Source organism: Salmo salar, chromosome 23, assembly GCF_965601325.2.
Source record: "Salmo salar chromosome 23, fSalSal1, whole genome shotgun sequence".
NCBI classification, from domain to species: domain Eukaryota; kingdom Metazoa; phylum Chordata; class Actinopteri; order Salmoniformes; family Salmonidae; genus Salmo; species Salmo salar.
The window spans coordinates 30482248-30506704 of record NC_138313.1 but is presented as its reverse complement, the minus strand read 5'-3'; the positions used below and the strand labels follow the sequence as shown (position 1 = coordinate 30506704).

The 24457-nt window shown below is 45.2% G+C and overlaps 1 protein-coding gene across 4 annotated transcripts in view; it reads left to right on the top strand.

The window, feature by feature from the left end:
- Positions 1-24457, top strand: part of LOC106584364 (casein kinase I) — a 50394-nt gene that overhangs the window by 18856 nt on the left and 7081 nt on the right. The window contains exons 3-10 of one of the 4 annotated variants that reach the window (XM_014169589.3): positions 9253-9322; positions 14980-15128; positions 15390-15624; positions 15985-16070; positions 21345-21429; positions 21551-21696; positions 21971-22051; positions 23042-23149. In XM_014169589.3, coding sequence (XP_014025064.1) covers positions 9253-9322; positions 14980-15128; positions 15390-15624; positions 15985-16070; positions 21345-21429; positions 21551-21696; positions 21971-22051; positions 23042-23149 — 960 coding nt within the window. Of the gene's footprint in view, positions 1-9252; positions 9323-14979; positions 15129-15389; positions 15625-15984; positions 16071-21344; positions 21430-21547; positions 21697-21970; positions 22052-23041; positions 23150-24457 lie in introns of all 4 variants that reach the window. The other 3 variants (XM_014169588.3, XM_014169592.3, XM_014169591.3) reach the window with 3 other exon arrangements.

The window sequence follows — 24457 nt, the reverse complement described above, 5'->3', positions numbered from 1 at the left end:
ACCAAGGCTATTACGGTTACAGAAGTCATCAAAAGAGAGCGCCTGGGGAATAGGAGTGGAGCTAGGCACTGCAGGGCCTGGATTCACCTCTACATCGCCAGAGGAGGAGTAGGATAAGGGTACGGATAAAAGCTATGAGAATTGGTCGTCTAGGACATCCAGAACAGAGAGTAAAAGGAGCAGGTTTCTGGGGGTGATAAAATAGCTTCAAGGTATAATGTACAGACAAAGGTATGGTAGGATGTGAATACAGTGGAGGTAAACCTAGGCATTGAGTGATGAGAGATATTGTCTCTAGAAACATAATTGAAACAAGGTGATGTCATCGCATGTGTGGGTGGTGGAACTGAGAGGTTGGATAAGGTATAATGAGCAGGGCTAGAGGCTCTACAGTGAAATAAGCCAATAAACACTAACCAGAACAGCAATGGACAAGGCATATTGACATTAAGGAGAGGCATGCTTAGCCAAGTGATCAAAAGGGTCCAGTGAGTAGTGAGGTTGGTTGCGGTCACGGCGATTCAGACAGCTAGCCGGGCCATGGGTAGCAAGTTGGCAGAAGATGGTCTGTTTTTAGCCACCTTGTGCGTTTCCGTCGCTAGATTAGTGGGGTTCTGTGTGGTAGAGGGGACCAATCCAATTGGCAAAAATAGTTAGTTATAGTGGCCCAACAAAATTGGCCGATAGAACTATTCAGATAGCAGCCGATAAGACGGCTAACGACTAGCTGGTCGCAGATGGGCGTTCAGGTTACGTCGCGACGGAGGGGCCAGTTGGATAACTCCCTCGGGCAGATAACGTCGGTAGTCCAGTCATGAAGGCCCGATGGGGCTCCACATCGGCAGTAAAACGGGTCCGGATTGGTGATTGTAGCCCAGGAGTGGCTGATGGAACTCTTCAGCTGATTAGCTGCTGAATAAATGATATTAGCTCCGGGGTCGACGTTAGCCAATAGTCACTCGGATAGCAGCTAGCTAGCTGCAAGATCCAGGTGTAAATGTCCAGAGCTTGCGGTAGAAATCCGGGGATATGGAGAGAAAATAGGTCCGGTATGCTCTGGTCTGAGTCGCGTTGTACAAAACTGGTGATAGCTTTTCGAGCTAAGGGATAGCTGATGACCGCCAACCGTAGTTAGCTTGAATTCTAACGTTAGCTAGTGAACTGGCTAACTTCTGGCTAGCTTCTGTTGTGGATTTCAGATTTGAGGTAAATAATACTTTTTTTTTTTTTAATTGGTGAGGCGGGTTGCAGGAGAGTGTTTTGAAGTTGAGTTTTCAGAAAAAAAAATATAAAAAGATATGCGAAGAAAAGATGTGTGTGTGTGTATATATATATGTATATGTATGTGTGTGTGTGTGTGTGTGTGTGTGTGTGTGTGTGTGTGTGTGTGTGTGTATATGTATATGGGACAAGACAAGGACAAAGGACGTCTGACTGCTATGCCATATTGGATGATCATCGTAAATAAGAATTTGTTCTTAATTGACTTGCCTAGTTAAATAAAGGTTATACACACACACACTGACCAAAAGGTTATTTTGTTGGCATTTACGTACGTCTCCATGACCAGTAAAACATAATCGAAACCTATTTCTTTCACTTACTTGCTGTGCTGTTTCATTGTTCATTTGTTCAGTCGTTTCATTCTCAACCAGGATTTCTTATGCTATGGAACGCCGTTTGGGTCTTTGCGTGTCAAACAACACTATTTGATGTGCCAAATAAGCTTGTTGACCAATCAGGACTTGAATATGACTGCACATCACATTATAATTTAACACGTTCATACATTTTTTTACGTAGTTATTACACATTGATTACACTCACTCGTATTTGATGTGTCACAACGATTCATCGATACGTATGCGATGATGTTGGTAAAGTTGTCTCGCGCACCTACAGTGCTGGTCATAGGATTCCTAAATCATTGCTAAGAATAATGAAAATGACTGCAGTTTTTACTGGTCTTTGTTTTCAGGCTGGTTGTATTGGTGCTAGCTAGGTACCAAGCTAAAGCTAGCTAGCTACCCCAGAAGTTGCGGTTTAACAAATAATGCTTTATTACCACACATTATTGTAAACACATCATTCATGGCCGGTGTTTGCTTGTTTGCAGACTTTTTTGTACAGCTTTGACAGTGCTACTGATAGTAGTGGTAGCGCTTGGCTTGCACGTGCAAATTCAGAACACACAACATTCTATAATAGAACTGTTATTTGACGCGTCAAATAGTGTTGTTGGATGTATCTTTTATGACACGCAAAGACCCAAACGGCGTTCCATAGTATGTCATGAAGCTAATAGCAGTGACACTATTACTGTGTAACTCCGGTAGGGCAACGTGTACCGGTGCTCGACCAGTTGGTGAAAGCCAACATCACCCATGACAGAGAACGGTTGATTGTCAAGGGCAATGAATTCCATTATCTTGGTGTTAATGTATTTTGTCTTTGAGTTCTCGCTGAAATTTTCTTACTCTTTCAAATAGAGGTCGACCGATTTATGATTTTTCAACACCGATACCGATTATTGGAGGACCAAAAAAGCATAACCGATTTAATCAGCCTATTTTTAAAAAAATGTATTTTATTTATTTGTTATAATGACAATTACAATACTGAATGAACACTTATTTTAACTTAATATAATACATCAATAAAATCAATTTAGCCTCAAATAAATAATGAAACATGTTCAATTTGGTTTAAATATTGCAAAAAAAAGTGTTGGAGAAGAAAGTAAAAGTGCAATATGTGCCATGTAAGAAAGCTAACGTTTAAGTTCCTTGCTCAGAACATGAGAACATATGAAAGCTGGTGGTTCCTTTTAACATGAGTCTTCAATATTCCCAGGTAAGAAGTTTTAGGTTGTAGTTATTATAGGAATTATAGGACTATTTCTCTCTCTACGATTTGTATTTCATATACCTTTGACTATTGGATGTTCTTATAGGCACTTTAGTATTGCCAGTGTAACAATATAGCTTCCGTCCCTCTCCTCGCTCCAACCAGGAACACATTGACAACAGCCACCCTCGAAGCAGCGTTACCCATGCAGAGCAAGGGGAACAACTACTCCAAGTCTCAGAGTGAGTGACGTTTGAAACGCTATTAGCGCGCACCCCGCTAACTAGCTAGCCATTTCACATCGGTTACACCAGCCTAATCTTGGGAGTTGATAGGCTTGAAGTCATAAACAGCGCAATGCTTGAAGCACAGCGAAGAGCTGCTGGCAAAACGCACAAAAGTGCTGTTTGAATGAATGCTTACGAGCCTGCTACTACCGCTCAGTCAGACTGCTCTATCAAATCATAGACTTAATTATAATATAATAAACACACAGAAAAACAAGCCTTAGGTCATTAATATGGTCGAATCCGGAAACTATCATCTCGAAAACAAAAAAGTTTTTCCTTTCAGTGAAATACGGAACCGTTCTGTATTTTATCTAAATCGGGTACGTTTTTTTATCCGGCCGTGAAAATACTGCCCCCTATCCTAAACAGGCTAACAGGTGGCATCCCTAAGTCTAAATATTCCTGTTACATTGCACAACCTTCAATGTTATGTCATAATTACGTAAAAATCTGGCAAATAGGTTCGCAACGAGCCAGGCGCCCAAACTTGCATATACCCTGACTCTGCGTGCAATGAACGCAAGAGAAGTGACACAATTTCACCTGGTTAATATTGCCTGCTAACCTGGATTTATTTTAGCTAAATATGCAGGTTTAAAAATATATACTTCTGTGTATTGATTTTAACAAAGGCATTGATGTTTATGGTTAGGTACACGTTGGAGCAATGTGTACCTAAGCTATTATATGCAACGCAGGACAGGCTAGATAAACTAGTAATATCATCAACCATGTGTAGTTAACTAGTGATTATGATTGATTGTTTTTTATAAGATAAGTTTAATGCTTGCTAGCAACTTACCTTGGCTTCTTACTGCATTCGCGTAACAGACAGGCTCCTCGTGGAGTGCAATGTAAAGCAGGTGGTTAGAGCGTTGGACAAGTTAACCGTAAGGTTGCAAGATTGAATCCCCGAACTGACAAGGTAAAAATCTGTCATTCTGCCCCTGAACAAGGCAGTTAACCCACCGTTCCTAGACCGTCATTGAAAATAAGAATGTGTTCTTAATTGACTTGCCTAGTTAAATAAAGGTGTTTCATTTTTGGGGGGTAAAAATCGGGGTCCAAAAATACCGATTTCCGATTGTTATGAAAACGTGTAATCGGCCCTAATGAATCGGCCATTCCGATTGATCGGTCGACCTCTACTTTCAAATGACTGCTTGACTTGTTGACTGTTCGATCCACACAGTAGACATTGTGGGCTAAGTTAGGAAGGCTGTGTTGCACATGTAGCGCAAAATTTTACATAGCGTCATTACGTCATGTACCTACGTTTTATATAGGTATGCATGTCAGCTTTGACATCGGTTTTGCACATCGGCGTTAAACTAGACATCGGGCCGATACCGATGTTGGCATTTTAAGCTAATATCGTCCGATTCCGATATGTTCACCAATATATTGTGCATCCCTACTAGAAAGTATTTGTTATGAACTATAAAACCCAGTGCTATGATGTGGGGAGAGAGCTGTGTCGTAGCAGGGGGACTGGGTGCAGCAGTAGTAGTAGTCGTCCCATTAGCTATGGAGGTCCACTCCTCTATCTCATGTCATAGCGGAGCTGCCTGAGTAACTGGTACCAGTGTTCTGTGTCTCATCAGCTGTCGCAGACATGTTTGAAGTGCTGCTATCACGTGGGGGCAGCTGCTGGCTCCATCTGGGTCCTGAAACCTGATCTGAAACGGGAGAAGGGCTGGTCACAGGCCAGCTGTTGCTCTCTTGCCTCTTCCACACCTCTGGCCATAAAGGCTGATGGACCCGCCCCTTGCACCCTGTTTATTATTTTAGCGTCACTCATTTCCTTATGCAGGTTTGGCCAAAGTGACGATAGCTGGGCTTCTGCGCTGTTTGACTGTTCAGTCTGCTCTCTGAATGAGATAAATATCATATTCCCATTTGTATGGTTTAATATTTAACTGTAGGTTATAATCAGGGATGCCCACTTCTCTGAACTCCGCACTACTTACAGTGCCAGCACAGGGATTTTTTTCTGCCATTGAAATCCTTTTCTGGCCAACACTAACTAGACCCCTAGTTAGTGTTTGTCAGAACATTGGGGTTGGTGAGCTTCCATTTTACTATGTAAAGCGCTTTGGGTGTCTCGAGAAGCGCTATATAAGTCAAATTAATTTATGATTATATATTTTTAAATATAATCTTTGAGGACTAACAGTCACCAAAATAAAAGCTAGACAGTCAGGGTGAATTGAAAATTCCAAAAACAATGAATTTGGCAGTATTGACTTTATGTTCGAGCAGAATAACAACATTAGCCATGTCAAAATGCATGGCATTGCAGAAAATTAGCTTTAAAGCGGCAATATTTTCTCTCTGCTTCGTGGCAGAATAAGTAGAATCGCTGGAAATTTTCTTTAAACTGTGAAATGTCTCTCTGCTTCATAGAGGAATGTGTAGAATTGCAGGAAATTTGCTTAAAAATGCTAAGATTTCTCTTCACCGCCAAGATGGGGAGGCCTCTAAAATGTTCTCTCAAATACAGCTGCGCCAACAAGCCGACCACTCCCATTGCCACACCCACCACCTAAGCCCCTTTTTGATCCAGAAAACTCTGCAGCAGTGCCTGATTGACAGCCAGGATGGGAATACACAATTGTCTATTTGTCTCCCATGTCTTACATGATGACTGTTTCAGTAACATGCTCTATTACGCTGAGGTACTTCCCGGAGAGGGGTCAAGGGGCAATCTCCTGGGAGCTGTGGCAATATTGTCCTTTGTGCCCAGGAAGGCGTGTCCATTGGCAGGGTGGTACAGGCCTCGTCTGATCTCTCTCTCTCTCTCTCTCTCTCTCTCTCTCTCTCTTTCTCTCTCTGTCTGTCAGCTGTGATGGAGCTTGATGATCAGCTGCAACCGTAATCCACCCAGAGCTCCGTTGGTAGCACAGTGTTCAGATGAGCTCAGGAAAACATTAATGGTTCAAATTAAAACCCGCCATTGATCATGAGATCTGTGACATAACAAGATGTTGACGAGCCTTAAGCATCTTTCTTGGAATGAACATGCTAATAGGGCAAGCTTGACAGGGAAATGATATCTCCCTTACTACAACTACTAGGCTACTTCAGGCTTGGCTGTGAAACTAATTGGCTGATCCTTTTGTTGGAGAGAGGTGTGGCGGTGGCAGCTGAGGAGGAGAGAGGCTGCAGCAGCAGGTCTGACACTGAAGTGCCCTTTAGCCCTGCAGGTCAGCTGCCCTGGACACCAGCCCTGCCTCGTCACACTCCAACATTTGTAAAACACACAAAAAAACAATATCTGCTATACTATAATGTTTAAAAAAAATCACAATTCATGAAAAGGATATAACCTTTCATTACACATAATCTGCTTTTGGCCTGCTAATTTCCTGAAAAGAGCAGCTGTAGGGACATCCTTAAATGCTTCAGGTTCTGAGCGTTGGTGCATAAGCACTTTATTCCAGTGTTTTCTTTTAAAAGTCTGGGTGTGGTGACTGGGCATCGAGAGGGTCACTATAATTTTGGAGAGGCAATGAAAAGGAAGTTAATGAACCCTTTAACCCGGGAAGTTACCAACCGGTGCTGTAGATATTATTTCCTGGGTTGGTTTGGTTATTTGCAGTTATCTGCAGGGATGAGTCTGAATCTCAGCGCGTAAAGCCGCCATAAGCCTCCGTTTTCCACTGTAAGCATTTTAGAGGGTCCTGTGGTTTTGTGCCATCTGTTTTTTATTTACATATTGTTCCCACATTCTCCCTCGTAGAGAGGCTGAGCTTTCCTCTACTGATGTCACAGACAGTACCTCGCCCTGACCTTCCTCCCTGCCCAGTCATGTTCAGCTTCACTCAACCAGTCTCTCTCCTCAGATATCCACTTAAGATGGATGACATGTGCCAAAGATGATCTATTATATTAACAACATAGCCAAGTGACCGCTCTAACAGTGGAAATACATGTCCTCAATGATTGAAGGCAGGCGAGATCAGGTGGGACCATTCTAGCCAACGTGTGTGAACAACAGGCGCAACTAAGTCGTTTTTCTCAAAGTTGCAACGTGCATCCACTTATATTAGTACGTTTGTAACAGCCTAAACATTACGATTTCTTTTTTTTTTTTTTGTATTTTACCCCATCTGCCAAATTTCGATCTTGTTTCATTGCTGCAACTCCCCACTGGGAGGGGAAGGTCGAGTCATGCGTCCTCCGAAACATGACCCACCAAACCGCGCTTCTTAACACCCGCCCGCTTAACCCGGAAGCCAGCTGCACCAATGTGTCGGAGGATACACCGTTCAACTGACGACCGAGGTCAGCCTGCAGGCACCTGGCCCGCCACAAGGAGTCGCTAGAGTGCGATGAGCAAAGTAACCCCCCCCCCGACCCTCCCCTAACCCGGACGACGCTGGGACAATGGTGCGCCACCCTATGGGACTCCCTATCACGGCCGGTTGTGATACAGCCCGGGATCGGACCCGGGTCAGTAGTGACGCCTCTAGCACTGCGATGCAGTTCCTTAGAGTGCTGCGCCACTCGGGAGGCCACATTACGAAACTTCTAGTCAATCCAATAAGCCTCGTGTAATTCGAGACACTCTCATAGACCTCCATACAAAAAAGGGCTTATCTCACAGGGACAGATTTTGGGTGGAGTAAATCCTCTCGCTTCGCCTCTTCCTCTCTGGATGTGCACAATGTTCAGACTAATCTGAAAACAGGATAGGTGGAAGCGAAGCAGTACGCCAGGGGCCAACAGGGAATTTGCATTTATTCTTTCTACTCAGTTTGGAGGAAGGAGTGGAGATGTGCTTTAGACTATTGATACGCATCGCCACCCTGATAGCTGTTTGTCTGGGAGTAGGCTGGTGCTGGGTGGATGAGAGGTGTTGAGTAGGCTGGTGCTGGCCTGAGTGTCTGACGTGTAGCCTAGACTGATCGCAGGGTTTAGGGCTGGGCGATATGACCTAAAACTCATCTCTATTTTTTTCAAACTTATGGGCGATTCATGATATACACTACCGGTCAAAAGTTTTAGAACACCTACATATTCAAGGGTTTTTCTGGACTTGGTCTTTTACCAAATAGGGCTATATTTTGTATACCACCCCTACTTTGTCACAACACAACTGATTTGCTCAAACGCATTAAGAAGGAAAGACATTTCACAAATGAACTTTTAAGAAGGCACACCTGTTAATTGAAATGCATTCCAGGTGACTACCTCATGAAGCTGGTTGTTGCACATTTATAAAACACAGACTAAACAGCTGGTATAACAATCTTTATTTGACTAAAATGCTGGTAGCGATATGTGGGACTGTAATGTGTGCACGATGAACTGAGTATACATTTTCCAGAATGAATTTTCATTGGTACTTCTGTTTTGGTAGTGTCTGCTCTGCTCGGAATTTGAGGACTTGAAACATAAACAGGGTTCAAAAGGTTAACTTGTCTAGTACAGTAAAATAAAAACCTCAAATGCAAATAGTGAATTGAAACCATTTGTCAGTGAGGAAGAAGTGATCTCTCATCTTTGAGTGGGAGGGGCTTGGGGGAAAGAGGCGACGCGAGAGGTTTTACTCTCGCCAAAATAAGCCCACTGCTTTTCTATGTGCTTATTTTGAACCTAAGCTCCCCCCCCCCCCCCCCCTTGGGACAACGACTCCCATTGTTAGGGCGGAGACATGAGCATCTCGTCATTATATACAGATCTCTGGTGTAAATGGGAAGACGCACAGCACAGAAGGTGCGAACGAGATGAGACAAAAAAGACAACACGAGAACAAGTGGACATAAACGCTCATAAAAACAGAAACCTATTTCTACGATACAGGCATTCTAAATATCGTGCAGAACTATACATTGTAATGAATTTGATGTCGCCCAGCCCTGTAGTTATTCCTGTAATGTGATGAGCAGCTGATTGAAGCGAGGCCCTCTATCTCTGGCCGTGTGTTCCGCACTCACAAACCAGCTTAACCTGCTATTACGGCAGGGGAGGGAACAAGACCGGGAGTATGAGTGTGGTTTAGCTCACAGTACAGAATGCTCTCCATCCAATCATGGGAAATGGCTAAGTCCCAGACTTCAAACGTGCATTTCAAGATCTTGCCCTGGTTTCTCTTTCTCTTCTTTTTCAGGAACCAATAAAGTCCCGGGCGCCACAGCTTCATTTGGAATATAGATTTTATAAACAGTTGGGAAGTTCAGGTAAGCACATATAACTGTTGTTGTTGATACTTTATAACTGTTTTAATAACACTGCGTTAGCTAGTAGAATCAGCTGGGTGGATGGAGCTCTTCTCTGTGGCTAGAAGATGTGATGGTCTGCCCCCTCTGTGTAGTTGGTTGATCCCTAGCAGGCGCAGGCCCGACATGGCTGTGTGCTCACTCTGTGCTGTGGTCCATGGGGCTGTGCTGTGCCTCCAGCCCTTTGATGTGGCCGCTTGGCTTCAGAGGCGAGAGGTGGGGCAGTAAGATCAGATGGTGGGGAGGGACAGGGACTTGGAACAGCCCACAGCACAGCTCGGCCAGCCTTCGTTTTTTCATCCTCTCACTAGAACCTTGCAGCTTCATTTTTCATTGATAATCTCTGACATTGGACTGCTGCTTTTTTTAGCCAAAGATGATACTTTCCATCATTAGTTAGTCACTTTCTATGAGCATCTGATCTGTCAAGAAAGTGAATATTTACGGTACGTAAATAGATTGTATTGTATTTGATCGCAGGTAGGGATAAGCTGAATGTTTGTATTCTAATTAGGCCTACCCTGACTGACTGAGGACACTGGTCGTTGATCCTTTTAGCCTTTGTAAAGGAAAAGGATGAACAGCTTGGGCAAAGCCTGACTGCACCCATTTTGTTCAGTGGAGTGGAAGGCAGAACACACACCCAGACACACACCCAGACACACACACACACGCTTGTCTTATAGAGAGTGCATGTCACTGCGCCCAGTGGTCTTCTCTGTCACAAGTGTCTCTCTTTTTCTCTCGTAGTGAGCTGATCACCTGCCAGCTGTCTGTCTGTGCCAGGGCAGCAGCTCCACTGTGTTAGTAGGAAGTTGGAGTGCAGGGCATTAGGGGTGTTCTAGGCTAGTCTATTTATAGATGGCCGTCTCTGTGCAGTAGGGCCATTATTAGAGTATTTCTGCTTCTATGTCTGGTCTCAGCACTGTCTCCGGCCTGCCTGGAGAAGAAAGCCCAGGGAAACTCTCCCATGATGCAAAGGGAATAGGTCTGGCCTATCTCTCTGTCAGCTGTCCTTCGTGTGATCTGTCTGACTGGACCAGAAGTTGTATTTCCAATCCCAGGCAGCACTACAGCACACTAGTATTTAGCTGCCTTACGCCTATTTGGGAACAGAGTCACTCGAAGTTGCTTGTTGATCCTGGTCCGTTCATTGGATAGTGAGTCTTTATCCCCAACCCTTGGGCCGAACGATTGGACGAGTTCAGCCAGCAGCCCCTCTGGCGTTTGCACTGGTGCGTTAAACACATCCTGACTTCCTCTCCCCTCTCCTCCCCCGGCCACTGTGGCAGAGGGACCACCAGAGGGCTGCTACCATCTCATAGGCTGAGCTAAAGATGGAACCACTGATTATGGTGCTTCAGCTTCCCCCACATTATAGAATAGAGGGAAGTGTTCCTCCAACTGGTGGCTACATTCATTCAAAAATGCACGTGAGGAATTATGAAAGTCTTCTTCAAGCCACTGGCTTCTGCTGATCCTTCTGTAAACCCTATGGTACAGATGGATACAGGCATGTAGTTGTTTTTACAATATGAATGTGGCAACATAAGGGTCAAGTCCTGGTCTTAGCGATGTCAGCTCTACATGGTGCTTAAAGCTGAAGAGCTTATCTAGTGTTAATTCTCTCTTGCCCTGGAAAGAACCCAAACACGAGAAGAACACGTTCAGTTACACACACTAGCTGGTCTAGCCTGGCCACGCCCCAACTCCACCATTAACCACTGAGCATGGGGCGTCGGAAGTGAGACCTCATCCACTTTTTATGTCGCTATCAATAATTGAACTGGATGACTGGTTGACTGAGCTCCCAGTCCGGATACGCCTGGATGGTCTTCTCTCAGTGTACGAGACCCGTCTCCTTATGAGATGATTAACATTTCGCTGATAACAGTACGTGTGAGTATTTAGTGAACCATCAAGGCTCTGCTTAAAAGCATTGTGAGAGACTGGTGGTCAGATGGCCGTGTGTCCTTCTGCCATGCCTACTGCCCAGGTGTCTTGGGAGTGATAAATCAGTGCCATTTTGAGTGTGAGGTTGCAGTGATGTTCTGTGGTCCACCCTGTTCATCCAGTCCAGAGCAGTCTGGATATTTGATGTACTGCCTGCCTGGTGATGGATAACGGGATCTAACACTGAGTCACACAGGCTCTCTGCAGGAGAGGCAGGCTGGCCGGACGATCACGTTTCAGCCTGGCTACATCTCCACAGCGTCACCCACTCGGCCTAATGGAATCAGCGCCTCCTCTTCTCTCCCCAATGCACTCAGCATTGTAAATGTTTAATAGAGACCGCCTCCCTGTCGGGCTCGGCCTGAACTTTGACATTTCATTGTAGGGCAGCGCTTCCTAACTCTCCTCGGAAACCCAAGGGGTGCACGTTTTGTTTTTTTCCTGAACGCTACACAGCTGATTCAAATGATCAAAGCTTGATGATTAGTTGATTATTTAAATTAGCTGTGTAGTGTTAGGGCAAAAACCAAAACGTGCACCCCTTGGGGTCCCAAGGACCGAGTTTGGGAAACGCTGTTGTAGGGTGACGTTGTCTGCCACAGTGCTCAGACTGAGAGGGGCCCCTGTCTGAGACAATACACTGGATTGTTCCCGACACGTTTCACTCGTGTTTGGAGAGAGTGGGTTATGAGCGGTGCACAGAATGGCACTGGGAGGCAGCAGAATAGACTTTGAAGCTTTGTGGTGTTATAACGGACCGGAGAGCAGACAATTATATCTGTCATGAATCACAATGAAGAATGGCTTCTAGGAAACCACTCGTTCCTTGCATAAGTGCTTTTATAACAGGCATGATTGGCCCGGGTTATTTTTACACTGGAATAACACATCCACATGATTAGGTCTAGCTTTTGTAAAGAATAAAATCATTCTCTTTTTGAATGGTTTCTCTGAAATGGTCATTTTGTTCTAGGCCTATTCCATGTCAGTTAGTCTTTTCCCCAGCAGTTGTTCTTGCTGTGTTTACAGCTCTCTAATTGGGAGACGGGTTGTTCTGGCGTAGGCACTTTCCTGTTGATGAGTGCATTGGCAGGGCTGAATGCCCTCACTCCAGATGTGGGCGGGCTTTGATGAGTCAGCTTCCTGGTTGGTCGCTTCCGCCTTATCCATCATCGCCATTATTACCAGGCAAATCCTGCTGTCTAACGAGGCCCAGGACAGGTGTGTGGCTGTGTGAGATCTGCGTTGCTTCTCTGTGGGAGTGACGTGAGGGGTGATCAGGTAAATTCTGCTCTAGTCACCCCCCGTCCCCATCCCCTCCTCCCCACATTCACACACCCCAAAGGCCAGCCTGCAGTACTACTAAAGCTGCCGTACCTTTCCTCTCTCTGGCGGGATCGGGGGCCGCCTGCCGGGAAAGGAGCATGCAGTCACAACTGCCGGCCAAGGAATGGAATGAAGGCCCCTGGCGTCGGGTACTGGTCTGGACTGGGGAGGCATAACCTGGAACTGTATGTGACCTTAGAGGCTGGTCCATAAGGCCATGGGGGTCATAAATGGCCATTAACCTTTGTTCTATTCCGCATAGGGAACAGAGTCACTGTTCCACTAGAAGTCTCCTCTTCAGAATGGCATTTTACTGTGATGATAAACCCTAAATTCCTCCCAGGTCACACATGAGACCACATGACAGGGTGTGTTGGCAAAAAAAATGTTTTGCCGGCACAATGCATCATCAACTTTGACAAGTTTGTTTTGTTTAGCCTTCTTGTTGTTCTTATCGAAACCGCCTCCTGGGCTGTCATGGTGGCCATAGCGCCTGTGTTGACTTCCCACACACGTAGGCTGCTCTACAGTATACAGTGCATTCGGAAAGTATTCAGACCCCTTCCCTTTTTCCACATTTTGTTCCGTTACAGCCTTATTCAAAAATGGATTAAAAAACATCCTCATCAATCTACACACAATACCCCATAAGGACAAAGCAAAAACAGGTTTTTAGACATTTTTGCAAATGTATATAACCCCCAAAATTGAGCTCTGGTGCATTCCATTGATCATCCTTGAGATGTTTCTACAACATGAAGTCCACCTGTGGTAAATTCAGTTGATTGGACATGATTTGGAAAGGCACACACCCACGCCTGTCTATATAAGATCCCACAGTTGACAGTTCATGTCAGAGCAAAAACCAAGCCATTAGGTCAAAGTAATTGTCCATAGATCTCCGAGACAGGATTGTGTCAAAACATTTCTGCAGCATTGAAGGTCCCCAAGAACATAGTGGCCTCCATCATTCATAAATGGAAGAAGTTTGGAACCACCAAGACTCTTCCTAGAGCTGGTTGCCCGGACAAACTGAGTAATTGGGGGAGAAGGGCCTTGGTCAGGGAGGTGACCAATAACCCGATGGTCACTCTGACAGAGATCCAGAGTTCCTCTGTGGAGATGGGAGAACCTTCCAGAAAGACAACCATCTCTGCAGCACTCCACCAATCAGGCCTTTATGGTAGAGAGGCCAGACGGAAGCCACTCCTCAGTAAAAGGCACATGACAGCCCGCTTGGAGTTTGCCAAAAGGCACCTAAAGGACTCTCAGACCATAAGGAACAAGATTCTCTGGTCTGATGAAACCAAGATTGAACTCTTTGGCCTGAATGCCAAGCGTCATGTCTCGATTAAACCTGGCACCATCCCTACGGTGAAGCATGGTGGTAGCAGCGTCATGCTGTGGGGATGTTTTTCAGCGGCAGGAACTGGGAGACAAGTTTGGATCGAGGGAAAGATGAACCGAACAAAGTACAGAGAGATCCTTGATAAAAACCTGCTCCAGAGTGCTCAGGACCTCAGACTGGGGTGAAGGTTCACCTTCCCAACAGCTCAACAACCCTAAGCACACAGCCAAGACAACACAGGAGTGGCTTCGGGACAAGTCTCTGAATGTCCTTGAATGGCGCAGCCAGAGCCAGGACTTGAACCCGATCAAACATCTCTGGAGAGACCTAAAAATAGCTGTGCAGCGACGTTCTCCATCCAACCTGACAGAGCTTGAGAGGATCTGCAGATGAGAATGGGAGAAACTCCCCAAATACAGGTGTCAAGCTTGTAATGTCATACCCAAGAAGACTCAAGGATGTAATCGCTTCCAAAGGAGCTTCAACAAAGTACTGAGTGTAAAGGGTCTGATTTACTTATGTAAATGTGATATTTCTGGGGGGGGGGGGGGGGGGTTTATACATTTGCAAAAATTTCTAGAAACCAGTATTTGCTTTGTCATTATGGGGTATTGTGTGGAGATTAATGAAAAAATACAATTTAATCCATTTTAGAATAAGGCTGTATCGTAACAAAATGTGGAAGAAGTCAAGGGGTCTGAATACTTTCCGATTGCACTGTATCACCATGCCTCTAGGCTCTTTCATGTCAGCAAATCAAAGCCCAATGCTTTCCTTTAACTACGACCTACATGCCATCCATAGGCCCTCTGCCTCAAACTTCTTTAGCTGGGGCCTAATGCTTTTGAAATATCTGTCGCTCTTATGATGCTAAAACAGATGGTTAGTAATGAAAGCCTTTTTTAAACCTTTAGGATGCTAGCATGCCCCCTGTAAGCTGTGTGGTCCTGTTCATATATAACATGTGTCCCTGCCTGTCTCTGTGTTGCAGAGGGTATTCCTCAGGTGTACTACTTTGGGCCATGTGGGAAGTACAATGCCATGGTGCTGGAGCTGCTGGGGCCCAGCCTGGAAGACCTGTTTGATCTCTGTGACCGCACCTTCTCCCTCAAGACCGTCCTCATGATAGCCATACAGCTGGTAAGAATGTAATAGTTGTTTACTTGAGTGTCCTACTGGTGCCCAACCCATAGCTTATAAGACTACTTTCAGTGAATATTCACAGTATGTCAGGCACATAATTAGATAGTGAATGATGGGATCACTACGATGTCAGCCATCTTTATTCCTATCGCTGTGTTGTCATTCTCTTGGCTCTCAGAGGTTTACAGCATTTGAAAAGTGTCCTGAAAGAGTTTGAGATCCTATCTTGTCTAAATGCTCTTGTGTTCTGCCTCCCAGATAACGCGGATGGAATTTGTCCATACAAAAAGCTTGATATACAGAGACGTCAAGCCGGAGAACTTTTTGGTGGGGCGGCCGGGCAGCAAGAGGCAGCACACAATCCACATTATCGACTTCGGGCTGGCCAAAGAATACATCGACCCCGAGACCAAAAAACACATCCCGTACCGGGAGCACAAGAGCCTTACGGGAACGGCGCGCTACATGAGCATCAACACACACCTGGGGAAAGGTGAGAAATTATCATGATCACACATGCTGCTGTGTTATTGGAAATAAGCTGTTTTTTAAACCCTAAAGACATACATTTTCTTTCCTAATCCTGTAAATTTGTCCTGGGCTGTTGATTATCAAGTTCTCCGTTATGTTCAGGAAGGGCCACATCTTAACTTGAGAACTGTACGCATATCTGTAAAACATTACTTCCATGTGGATCTTGCATTCATTGATTGAATTTGAGATTTTCACATTAGGACTTAAGCCTAGAAGTATATATAGTTGACAGGGTGGATAATTGAGAGATTATAGTTTTTTTTTAATTTGTGTGCTGTTTCTGCGTGTGTCGTTAATGAACTCTTCTCCTCTCCTCCAGAGCAAAGCAGGCGGGATGACCTGGAGGCTCTGGGTCACATGTTCATGTACTTCCTGCGAGGCAGTCTTCCCTGGCAAGGCCTGAAGGTATACAGTTTCATGATATCTACATGACTTCAGGCACATTCACCCTGCTGCTAAATAACCGATGTCACTGAAAACACATGTTCCTCTATATCTGTTTATCTACAAAATATAGAAACGTATTATTTTCACATATGTTGATGCTGAGGTGGTGCTTGAGATGATGAGTATGAAGTTGAACATTTTTGAAATTTCCTTTTAAGGAAGAGGAAAAGCTTAGGAAAAATGCCATATCAATAGTGCTTTTGTAACCATACACTGAAAGGATTTTAACCTCCTGAGATTTAAATGTCATCATATTATAACATAAGTCACTTCCACATTTTCCCCTGTGAGGTCCTCTCCACCCAGGCTAGTGTCAGGAAGAGGACCTGCATGGCAGTATATACAGTGCCTTCAGAAACCTTTTATTTTTCCACATTTTGTTGTGTTACAAAGTGGGATTAAAATGGATTTAATTGTCCTTTTCTGTCAACGATCTACACAAAATACTCTGTAGGGGAAGAAAAATTTGAACATTTGTTAAACATTTATGAAAAATAAAGCACTAATATATCTTCATTAGATAGGTATTCAACCCCCTGAGTCAATACATGTTAGAATCACCTTTTGGCAGCGATTACAGCTGTGAATCTTTCTGGGTAAGAGCTTTGCACACATGGATTGTACAATATTTGCACATGCTTCTTTTTAGAATTCTTCAACCTCTGTTAAGTTGATCGTTGCTCGACAGCCATTTTCAAGTCTTGCCATAGATTTTCAAGCCGATTTAAGTCAAAAATGTAACTAGGCCACTCGGGAACATTAAATGTCGTCTTGGTAAGCAACTCCAGTGTATATTTGGCCTTGTGTTTTAGGTTATTGTCCTGCTGAAAGGTGGATTTGTCTCCCAGTGTCTGTTGGAAAGCAGATTAAGCCAGGTTGTCCTCTAATATTTTGCGTGTGGTTAGCTCTATTCCGTTTCTTTTTATCATAAACTCCCTAGTTCTTGCCGATGACAAGCATACCAATAACATGATGCAGCCACCACCATGCTTAAAAATATGAAGTGGTACTCAGTGATGTGTTGGATTTGACATAAAGTTAATTTCTTTCCCAAATGTTTTGCTGTTTTACTTTAGTGCTTTATTGCAAACGGGAGGCATGTTTTGGAATATTTTATTCTGTACAGACGTCTTTCTTTTGACTCTGTCAATTAGGTTAGTATTGTGGAGTAACTATAATGTTGTTGATCCATCCTCAGTTTTCTCATCAAACACTAACTATTTTAAAGTCACCATTGGCCTCATAGTGAAATCCCAGAGCGGATTCCTTCCTCTCTTGATACACCATCTAAAGTGTGATTAATAACTTCACCGTGCTCAGAGGGATCTTCAATTATTTATTTTTTTGCCCCTATACCAATAGGAGGTGTTCTTCTTTGCGAGGCATTGGAAAACCTCCCTGGTCTTTGTGGTTAAATCCATTTTAAATTCACTGCTCGACTGAGGGACCTTGCAGATAATTGTAGGTGTGGGGTACAGAAATTAGGTAGTTGTTCAAAAATCATGTTAAACACTATTATTGCACACAGAGTGAGTCTATGCAAAGTATTATGTGACTTGTGAAGCACATTTTTACTCCTGAACTTTAGGCTTGCCATAACAAAGGGGTTGAATACTTATTGATTTAAATGTTTAATTAATTTGTAAAAAATGTCTAAAAACATAATTCCATTTTGACATTCCAGTGATAAAGAAAATCTCAATTGAATCCATTTTAAATTCAGGCTGTAACACAACAAAATGTGGAAAAAGTCAAGGGGTGTAAAACGGCTTCATATCCAATGCTCCTTATAGGACACATCACTGCACTCTATACTCCTCTGTAAACTGGTCATCTCTGTATACCCGTCGCAAGACCCACCGGTTGATGCTTATTTATAAAACCCTCTTAGGCCTCACTCCCACCTATCTGAGATACCTACTGCAACCTTCATCCTCCACATACAACACCCGTTCTGCCAGTCACATTCTGTTAAAGGTCCCCAAAGCACACACATCCCTGGTCGCTCCTCTTTTCAGTTCGCTGCAGCTAGCGACTGGAACGAGCTGCAAAAAACACTCAAACTGGACAGTTTTATCTCCATCTCTTCATTCAAAGACTCAATCATGGACACTCTTACTGACAGTTGTGGCTGCTTTGTGTGATGTAGTGTTGTCTCTACCTTCTTGCCCTTTGTGATGTTGTCTGTGCCCAATAATGTTTGTGCTGCTTCCATGTTGTGTTGCTACCGTGTTGTCAGGTGTTGCTGCCATGCTGTGTTGTTGTCTTAGGTCTCTAGGTAGTGTTGTGGTGTCTCTCTCTCTCTCTCTCTCTCTCTAGGTAGTGTTGTGGTGTCTCTCTCTCTCTCTCTAGGTAGTGTTGTGGTGTGTCTCTCTCTCTCTCTCTCTCTCTCTCTAGGTAGTGTTGTGGTGTCTCTCTCTCTCTCTCTCTCTCTAGGTAGTGTTGTGGTGTCTCTCTCTCTCTCTCTCTAGGTAGTGTTGAAGTGTGCTCTCTCTCTCTCTCTCTAGGTAGTGTTGTGGTGTCTCTCTCTCTCTCTAGGTAGTGTTGTGGTGTCTCTCTCTCTCTCTCTCTCTCTCGGTAGTGTTGTGGTGTGTCTCTCTCTCTCTCTCTCTCTCTAGGTAGTGTTGTGGTGTCTCTCTCTCTCTCTCTCTCTCTCTCTCTAGGTAGTGTTGTGGTGTGTCTCTCTCTCTCTCTCTCTAGGTAGTGTTGTGGTGTCTCTCTCTCTCTCTCTCTCTAGGTAGTGTTGTGGTGTCTCTCTCTCTCTCTCCTCTAGGTAGTGTTGTGGTGTCTCTCTCTCTCTCTCTCTAGGTCTAGTGTTGAAGTGTGTGTGGTGTCTCTCTAGTAGGTTGGGGTCTCTCTCTCTCTAGGTAGTGTTGTGGTGTCTCTCTCTCTCTCTCTCTCTAGGTAGTGTTGAAGTGTGCTCTCTCTCTCTCTCTCGGTAGTGTTGTGGTGTCTCTCTCTCTCTCTAGGTAGTGTTGTGGTGTCTCTCTCTCTCTCTCTAGGTAGTGTTGTGGTGTCTCTCTCTCTCTCTCTCTAGGTAGTGTTGTGGTGTCTCTCTCTCTCTCTCTCTCTAGGTAGTGTTGTGGTGTCTCTCTCTCTCTCTAGGTAGTGTTGTGGTGTGTCTCTCTCTCTCTCTCTCTCTCTCTCTCTCTCTCTCTCTCTAGGTAGCGTTGTGGTCTCTCTCTCTCTCTCTCTCTCTCAGGTAGTGTTGTGGTGTCTCTCTCTCTCTCTAGGTAGTGTTGTGGTGCTCTCTCTCTCTCTCTCAGGTAGTGTTGTGGTGTCTCTCTCTCTCTCCCCAGGTAGTGTTGTGGTGTCTCTCTCTCTCTAGGTAGTGTTGTGGTGTCTCTCTCTCTCTCTAGGTAGTGTTGTGGTGTGTCTCTCTCTCTCTCTAGGTAGTGTTGTGGTGTGTCTCTCTCTCTCTCTCTCTCTCTCTCTAGGTAGTGTTGTGGTCTCTCTCTCTCTCTAGGTAGTGTTGTGGTCTCTCTCTCTCTCTAGGTAGCGTTGTGGTCTCTCTCTCTCTCTCTCTCAGGTAGTGTTGTGGTGTCTCTCTCTCTCTCTCTCTAGGTAGTGTTGTGTGTGTCTCTCTCTCTCTCTCTCTAGGTAGTGTTGTGGTGTGTCTCTCTCTCTCTCTCTCTAGGTAGTGTTGTGGTGTGTCTCTCTCTCTCTCTCTAGGTAGTGTTGTGGTGTGTCTCTCTCTCTCTCTCTAGGTAGTGTTGTGGTGTCTCTCTCTCTCTCTCTCTAGGTAGTGTTGTGGTGTCTCTCTCTCTCTCTCTCTCAGGTGTGTGGGCTCTCTCTCTCTCTCTCTCTCTAGGTAGTGTTGTGGTGTCTCTCTCTCTCTCTCTCTCTCTAGGTAGTGTTGTGGTGTCTCTCTCTCTCTCTCTCTCTAGGTAGTGTTGTGGTGTCTCTCTCTCTCTCTCTCTAGGTAGTGTTGTGGTGTCTCTCTCTCTCTCTCTCTCTAGGTAGTGTTGTGGTGTCTCTCTCTCTCTCTCTCTCTAGGTAGTGTTGTGGTGTCTCTCTCTCTCTCTAGGTAGTGTTGTGGTGTCTCTCTCTCTCTCTCTCTCTAGGTAGTGTTGTGGTGTCTCTCTCTCTCTCTCTCTCTCTCTAGGTAGTGTTGTGGTGTCTCTCTCTCTCTCTCTCTCTCTAGGTAGTGTTGTGGTGTGTCTCTCTCTCTCTCTCTCTCTAGGTAGTGTTGTGGTGTCTCTCTCTCTCTCTCTCTCTCTAGGTAGTGTTGTGGTGTCTCTCTCTCTCTCTCTCTCTCTAGGTAGTGTTGTGGTGTCTCTCTCTCTCTCTCTCTAGGTAGTGTTGTGGTGTCTCTCTCTCTCTCTCTAGGTAGTGTTGTGGTGTGTCTCTCTCTCTCTAGGTAGTGTTGTGGTGTTCTCTCTCTCTCTCTAGGTAGCGTTGTGGTGTCTCTCTCTCGTTCTCTCTCTCTCTCTAGGTAGCGTTGTGGTGTCTCTCTCTCTAGGTAGTGTGGTGTCTCTCTCTCTCTCTCTCTCTAGGTAGTGTTGTGGTGTCTCTCTCTCTAGGTAGCGTTGTGGTGTCTCTCTCTCTCTCTCTCTAGGTAGTGTTGTGGTGTGTGTCTCTCTCTCTCTCTCTCTCTCTCTAGGTAGTGTTGTGGTGTCTCTCTCTCTCTCTCTCTAGGTAGCGTTGTGGTGTCTCTCTCTCTCTCTCTCTCTCTCTCTCTCTCTAGGTAGTGTTGTGGTGTCTCTCTCTCTCTCTCTCTCTAGGTAGCGTTGTGGTGTCTCTCTCTCTCTCTCTCTCTAGGTAGCGTTGTGGTGTCTCTCTCTCTCTCTCTCTCTAGGTAGTGTTGTGGTGTCTCTCTCTCTAGGTAGCGTTGTGGTGTCTCTCTCTCTCTAGGTAGCGTTGTGGTGTCTCTCTCTCTCTCTAGGTAGCGTTGTCTCTTTTGTCATGATGTGTTTTGTCCTACATTTTTTATTTTAATCCCAGCCCCCATCCCCACAGGAGGCCTTTTGCCTCTTGGTATGCAGTTATTCTGAGTAAGAGTTTGTTTTTTAAGAGAGGATATGCATGTGGAGGCAAACTAAGACACCTTAAATATTCTACATGTGAACATTATGCTCATTCAGTCATGCTGCCTCCAGCTGTGTATTGCCCCAGATGTGGCTGTGATATTGTGCATTCTGCAAAGCTGTAGTTTTTCAACTCTACTGTGCTTTGTGGTAATTAAAGCTAAACACATGGGAGGATAATTGTTTCACTGTCTGTTGATTCCAGGCGGACACGTTGAAGGAGAGGTATCAGAAGATTGGAGATACCAAGCGAGCTACCCCAATTGAAGTGCTTTGTGAAAGCTTCCCGGGTCAGTACTGCCATTTTGGTTTGATTGGTTTCATTTGGAATCTTCATAACGCTTTAGGCCACGATCTAGTTCAGTTTATGCAAATGAAATGATTGTGTGCCTCTGTCCTTTGCTGCAGAAGAGATGGCCACATATCTGCGTTACGTGAGGAGGCTGGACTTCTTTGAGAAACCTGATTATGACTACTTACGGAAACTCTTCACTGAACTGTTTGACAGGAACGGCTACGTCTTTGATTATGAATACGACTGGGTCGGCAAGCCACTTGTGAGTCTCCATCATCTTGCTTTTTCTTCCTATTCAACGTTTTGAGTGGAGCACTTGACCCCTTTATCTGCAGACTTTCATTAGTCTTTTTCTGTAAATAATCACAAAAGGATCAAAATGGAGATTTCCTGTGACGTCTCAGTGATTCAAGGGCCTTTTCTTTTTTTATTATATAATATATGAATATATTCAGCTTGTGGTGAGTGTAAAGTATTCTCAGCCACGATTTGGATGTCCTAGGTAAAATGCTGTCATTTTGTCCCCCCCACCATAGCCTACACCGGTAGGTCCCTTCCCCAGTGACACGCCCGCTCAGCCCAGCAGAGACAAAGCACAACAGCAGACCAAAAACCAGGTGAGCCCGCCGCACCAGCCCACCTCGTCAGTCGAGTTCCCCGTGTCTCAGAGGCAGCCGCCAAGCCTCCTATCTTAATCTCCGCCTCCTCAACAATATGGCCTCTTTTTTTTTTTACAATGTCACCTTTTGTCTAATCCAACCTCTTCAATTTCCTCTTTACTCTGTTGTGGCGATTGAGCAAGAAAGATGGGGAGCTGATGAAATGATTAGAATTGTCTTTGAAAGGTGGAGCTGTTTTAGCATTGGACGGTTTTGTCTTCAGCCTGCCTCCTGAAGAACTAGTTATTTCATGCATGTGTTGAAACTGCGTTGCTCACATCAGCAATGACAAAGCAGTTTGCTTAGTGTGTGGCGAAATAGTTTTCTTTTCCTTGTTCTATCAGCATGCTATTTCAGCCTTGGTCCCACTACACTGTCACCAACGTGACACATTGTTTACATTTTTGCCAATACACGATGATTAATTGAACTTTATTAGTCATAATCTTTTCCTCTAAGGCAAAGTGCATCCGGTTTTCTGATTGCTGTGGACTCTGGTGGTTATGTATGGTGGTTATGTATGGTGGTTATGTATGGCTCTCCAGAGTAGGACATATCATTTATGAATATAAACATGCAACACGTTGCATAGCACAAACAGTTAGATTTTTGTTGTTGTTGCAGAAACCAGGAATAGAATCAGAACAATTATTAGCTAATTCAGTCAGATCAATAGAAAATATAGATGTTGGAATAGAAGTCAAGATGCTTTGTTTTTTCCGATCAAGGCTGTTTTTACTCTTGCATCAGTCAGTGGGCTCTGCTTTATGTTTTGCTCTATTTTTCTTCTGTTAACATAGTTTTAACAAGCCTGCCTTCTGTATTTATTTCCATTTGTTTCTTTGTTTTTGTTCATTCACTTCCCCATCCCACTCTCCCACCACCACCACCACCACATTACCTCCCACCTCTTTACTCCCGCCCCCATACACCCTGCCCCCCTGTCAGTTGCCTGAGGCCAAAGGAGATGAGGCTCAGCGTCAGCTGTCTCCAATGACCAATACGGAGACACTGGGGTCACATCTTGTGGCCGAAAGGCTGGGGGGCTCTGTCCAGGTACTGCTTGCTGCGCATGGTGCTGCGCATGGTGCTGCGCATGGTGCTGCATGGCTGTGTCTGTCCACTCCAGCTTTCTCTGTCTGTGTCTCTGTCTGTGTCTCTGTCTGTGTCTCTGTCTGTGTCTCTGTCTCTGTCTGTCTCTGTCTGTATCTGTCTGTCTGTGTCTCTGTCTCTGTCTGTCTGTGTCTCTGTCTGTCTGTGTCTCTGTCTCTGTGTCTCTGTCTGTCTCTGTCTGTCTCTGTCTGTCGCTGTCTGTCTGTCTCTGTGTGTCGCTGTCTGTGTCTCTGTGTGTGTGTCTCTGTCTGTCTGTGTCGCTGTCTGTCTGTCTGTCTGTGTCGCTGTCTGTCTGTCTGTCTGTGTCGCTGTCTGTCTGTCTGTGTGTGTCGCTGTCTGTCTGTCTGTGTCGCTGTCTGTCTGTCTGTGTCGCTGTCTGTCTGTCTGTGTCGCTGTCTGTCTGTCTGTGTCGCTGTCTGTCTGTCTGTGTCGCTGTCTGTCTGTCTGTGTCGCTGTCTGTCTGTCTGTGTCGCTGTCTGTCTGTCTGTGTCGCTGTCTGTCTGTGTCGCTGTCTGTCTGTGTCTGTGTGTCTGTGTGTCTGTCTGTGATTCTGTCTGTGTCACTGTCTGTCTGTCTGTGACTCTGTCTGTCTGTGACTCTGTCTGTCTGTGACTCTGTCTGTCTGTGACTCTGTCTGTCTGTGTCTCTGTCTGTCTGTGTCTCTGTCTGTCTGTGTCTCTGTCTGTCTGTGTCGCTGTCTGTCTGTGACTCTGTCTGTCTGTGTCTGTCTGTGTGTCTGTCTGTGATTCTGTCTGTGTCACTGTCTGTCTGTCTGTGACTCTGTCTGTCTGTGACTCTGTCTGTCTGTGACTCTGTCTGTCTGTGACTCTGTCTGTCTGTGACTCTGTCTGTCTGTGTCTCTGTCTGTCTGTGTCGCTGTCTGTCTGTGTCGCTGTCTGTTTTTGTCCTTCTGTCGCTGTCTGTCTGTCGCTGTCTGTCTGTCGCTGTCTGTCTGCCTGTGTCGCTGTCTGTCTGCCTGTGTCGCTGTCCGTCTGGCGCTGTCTGTCTGTTTCGCTGTCTGTCGCTGTCCGTCTGGCGCTGTCTGTCTGTTTCGCTGTCTGTCGCTGTCGTGTGGCGCTGTCTGTCTGTCTGTCGCTGTCTGTCTGTCTGCCTGTGTCGCTGTCTGTCTGCCTGTGTCGCTGTCTGTCTGCCTGTGTCGCTGTCTGTCTCTGTCTGTCTGTTTCGCTGTCTGTCGCTGTCTGTCTGTCGCTGTCTGTCTCTGTCTGTCGCTGTCTGCCTGTGTCGCTGTCT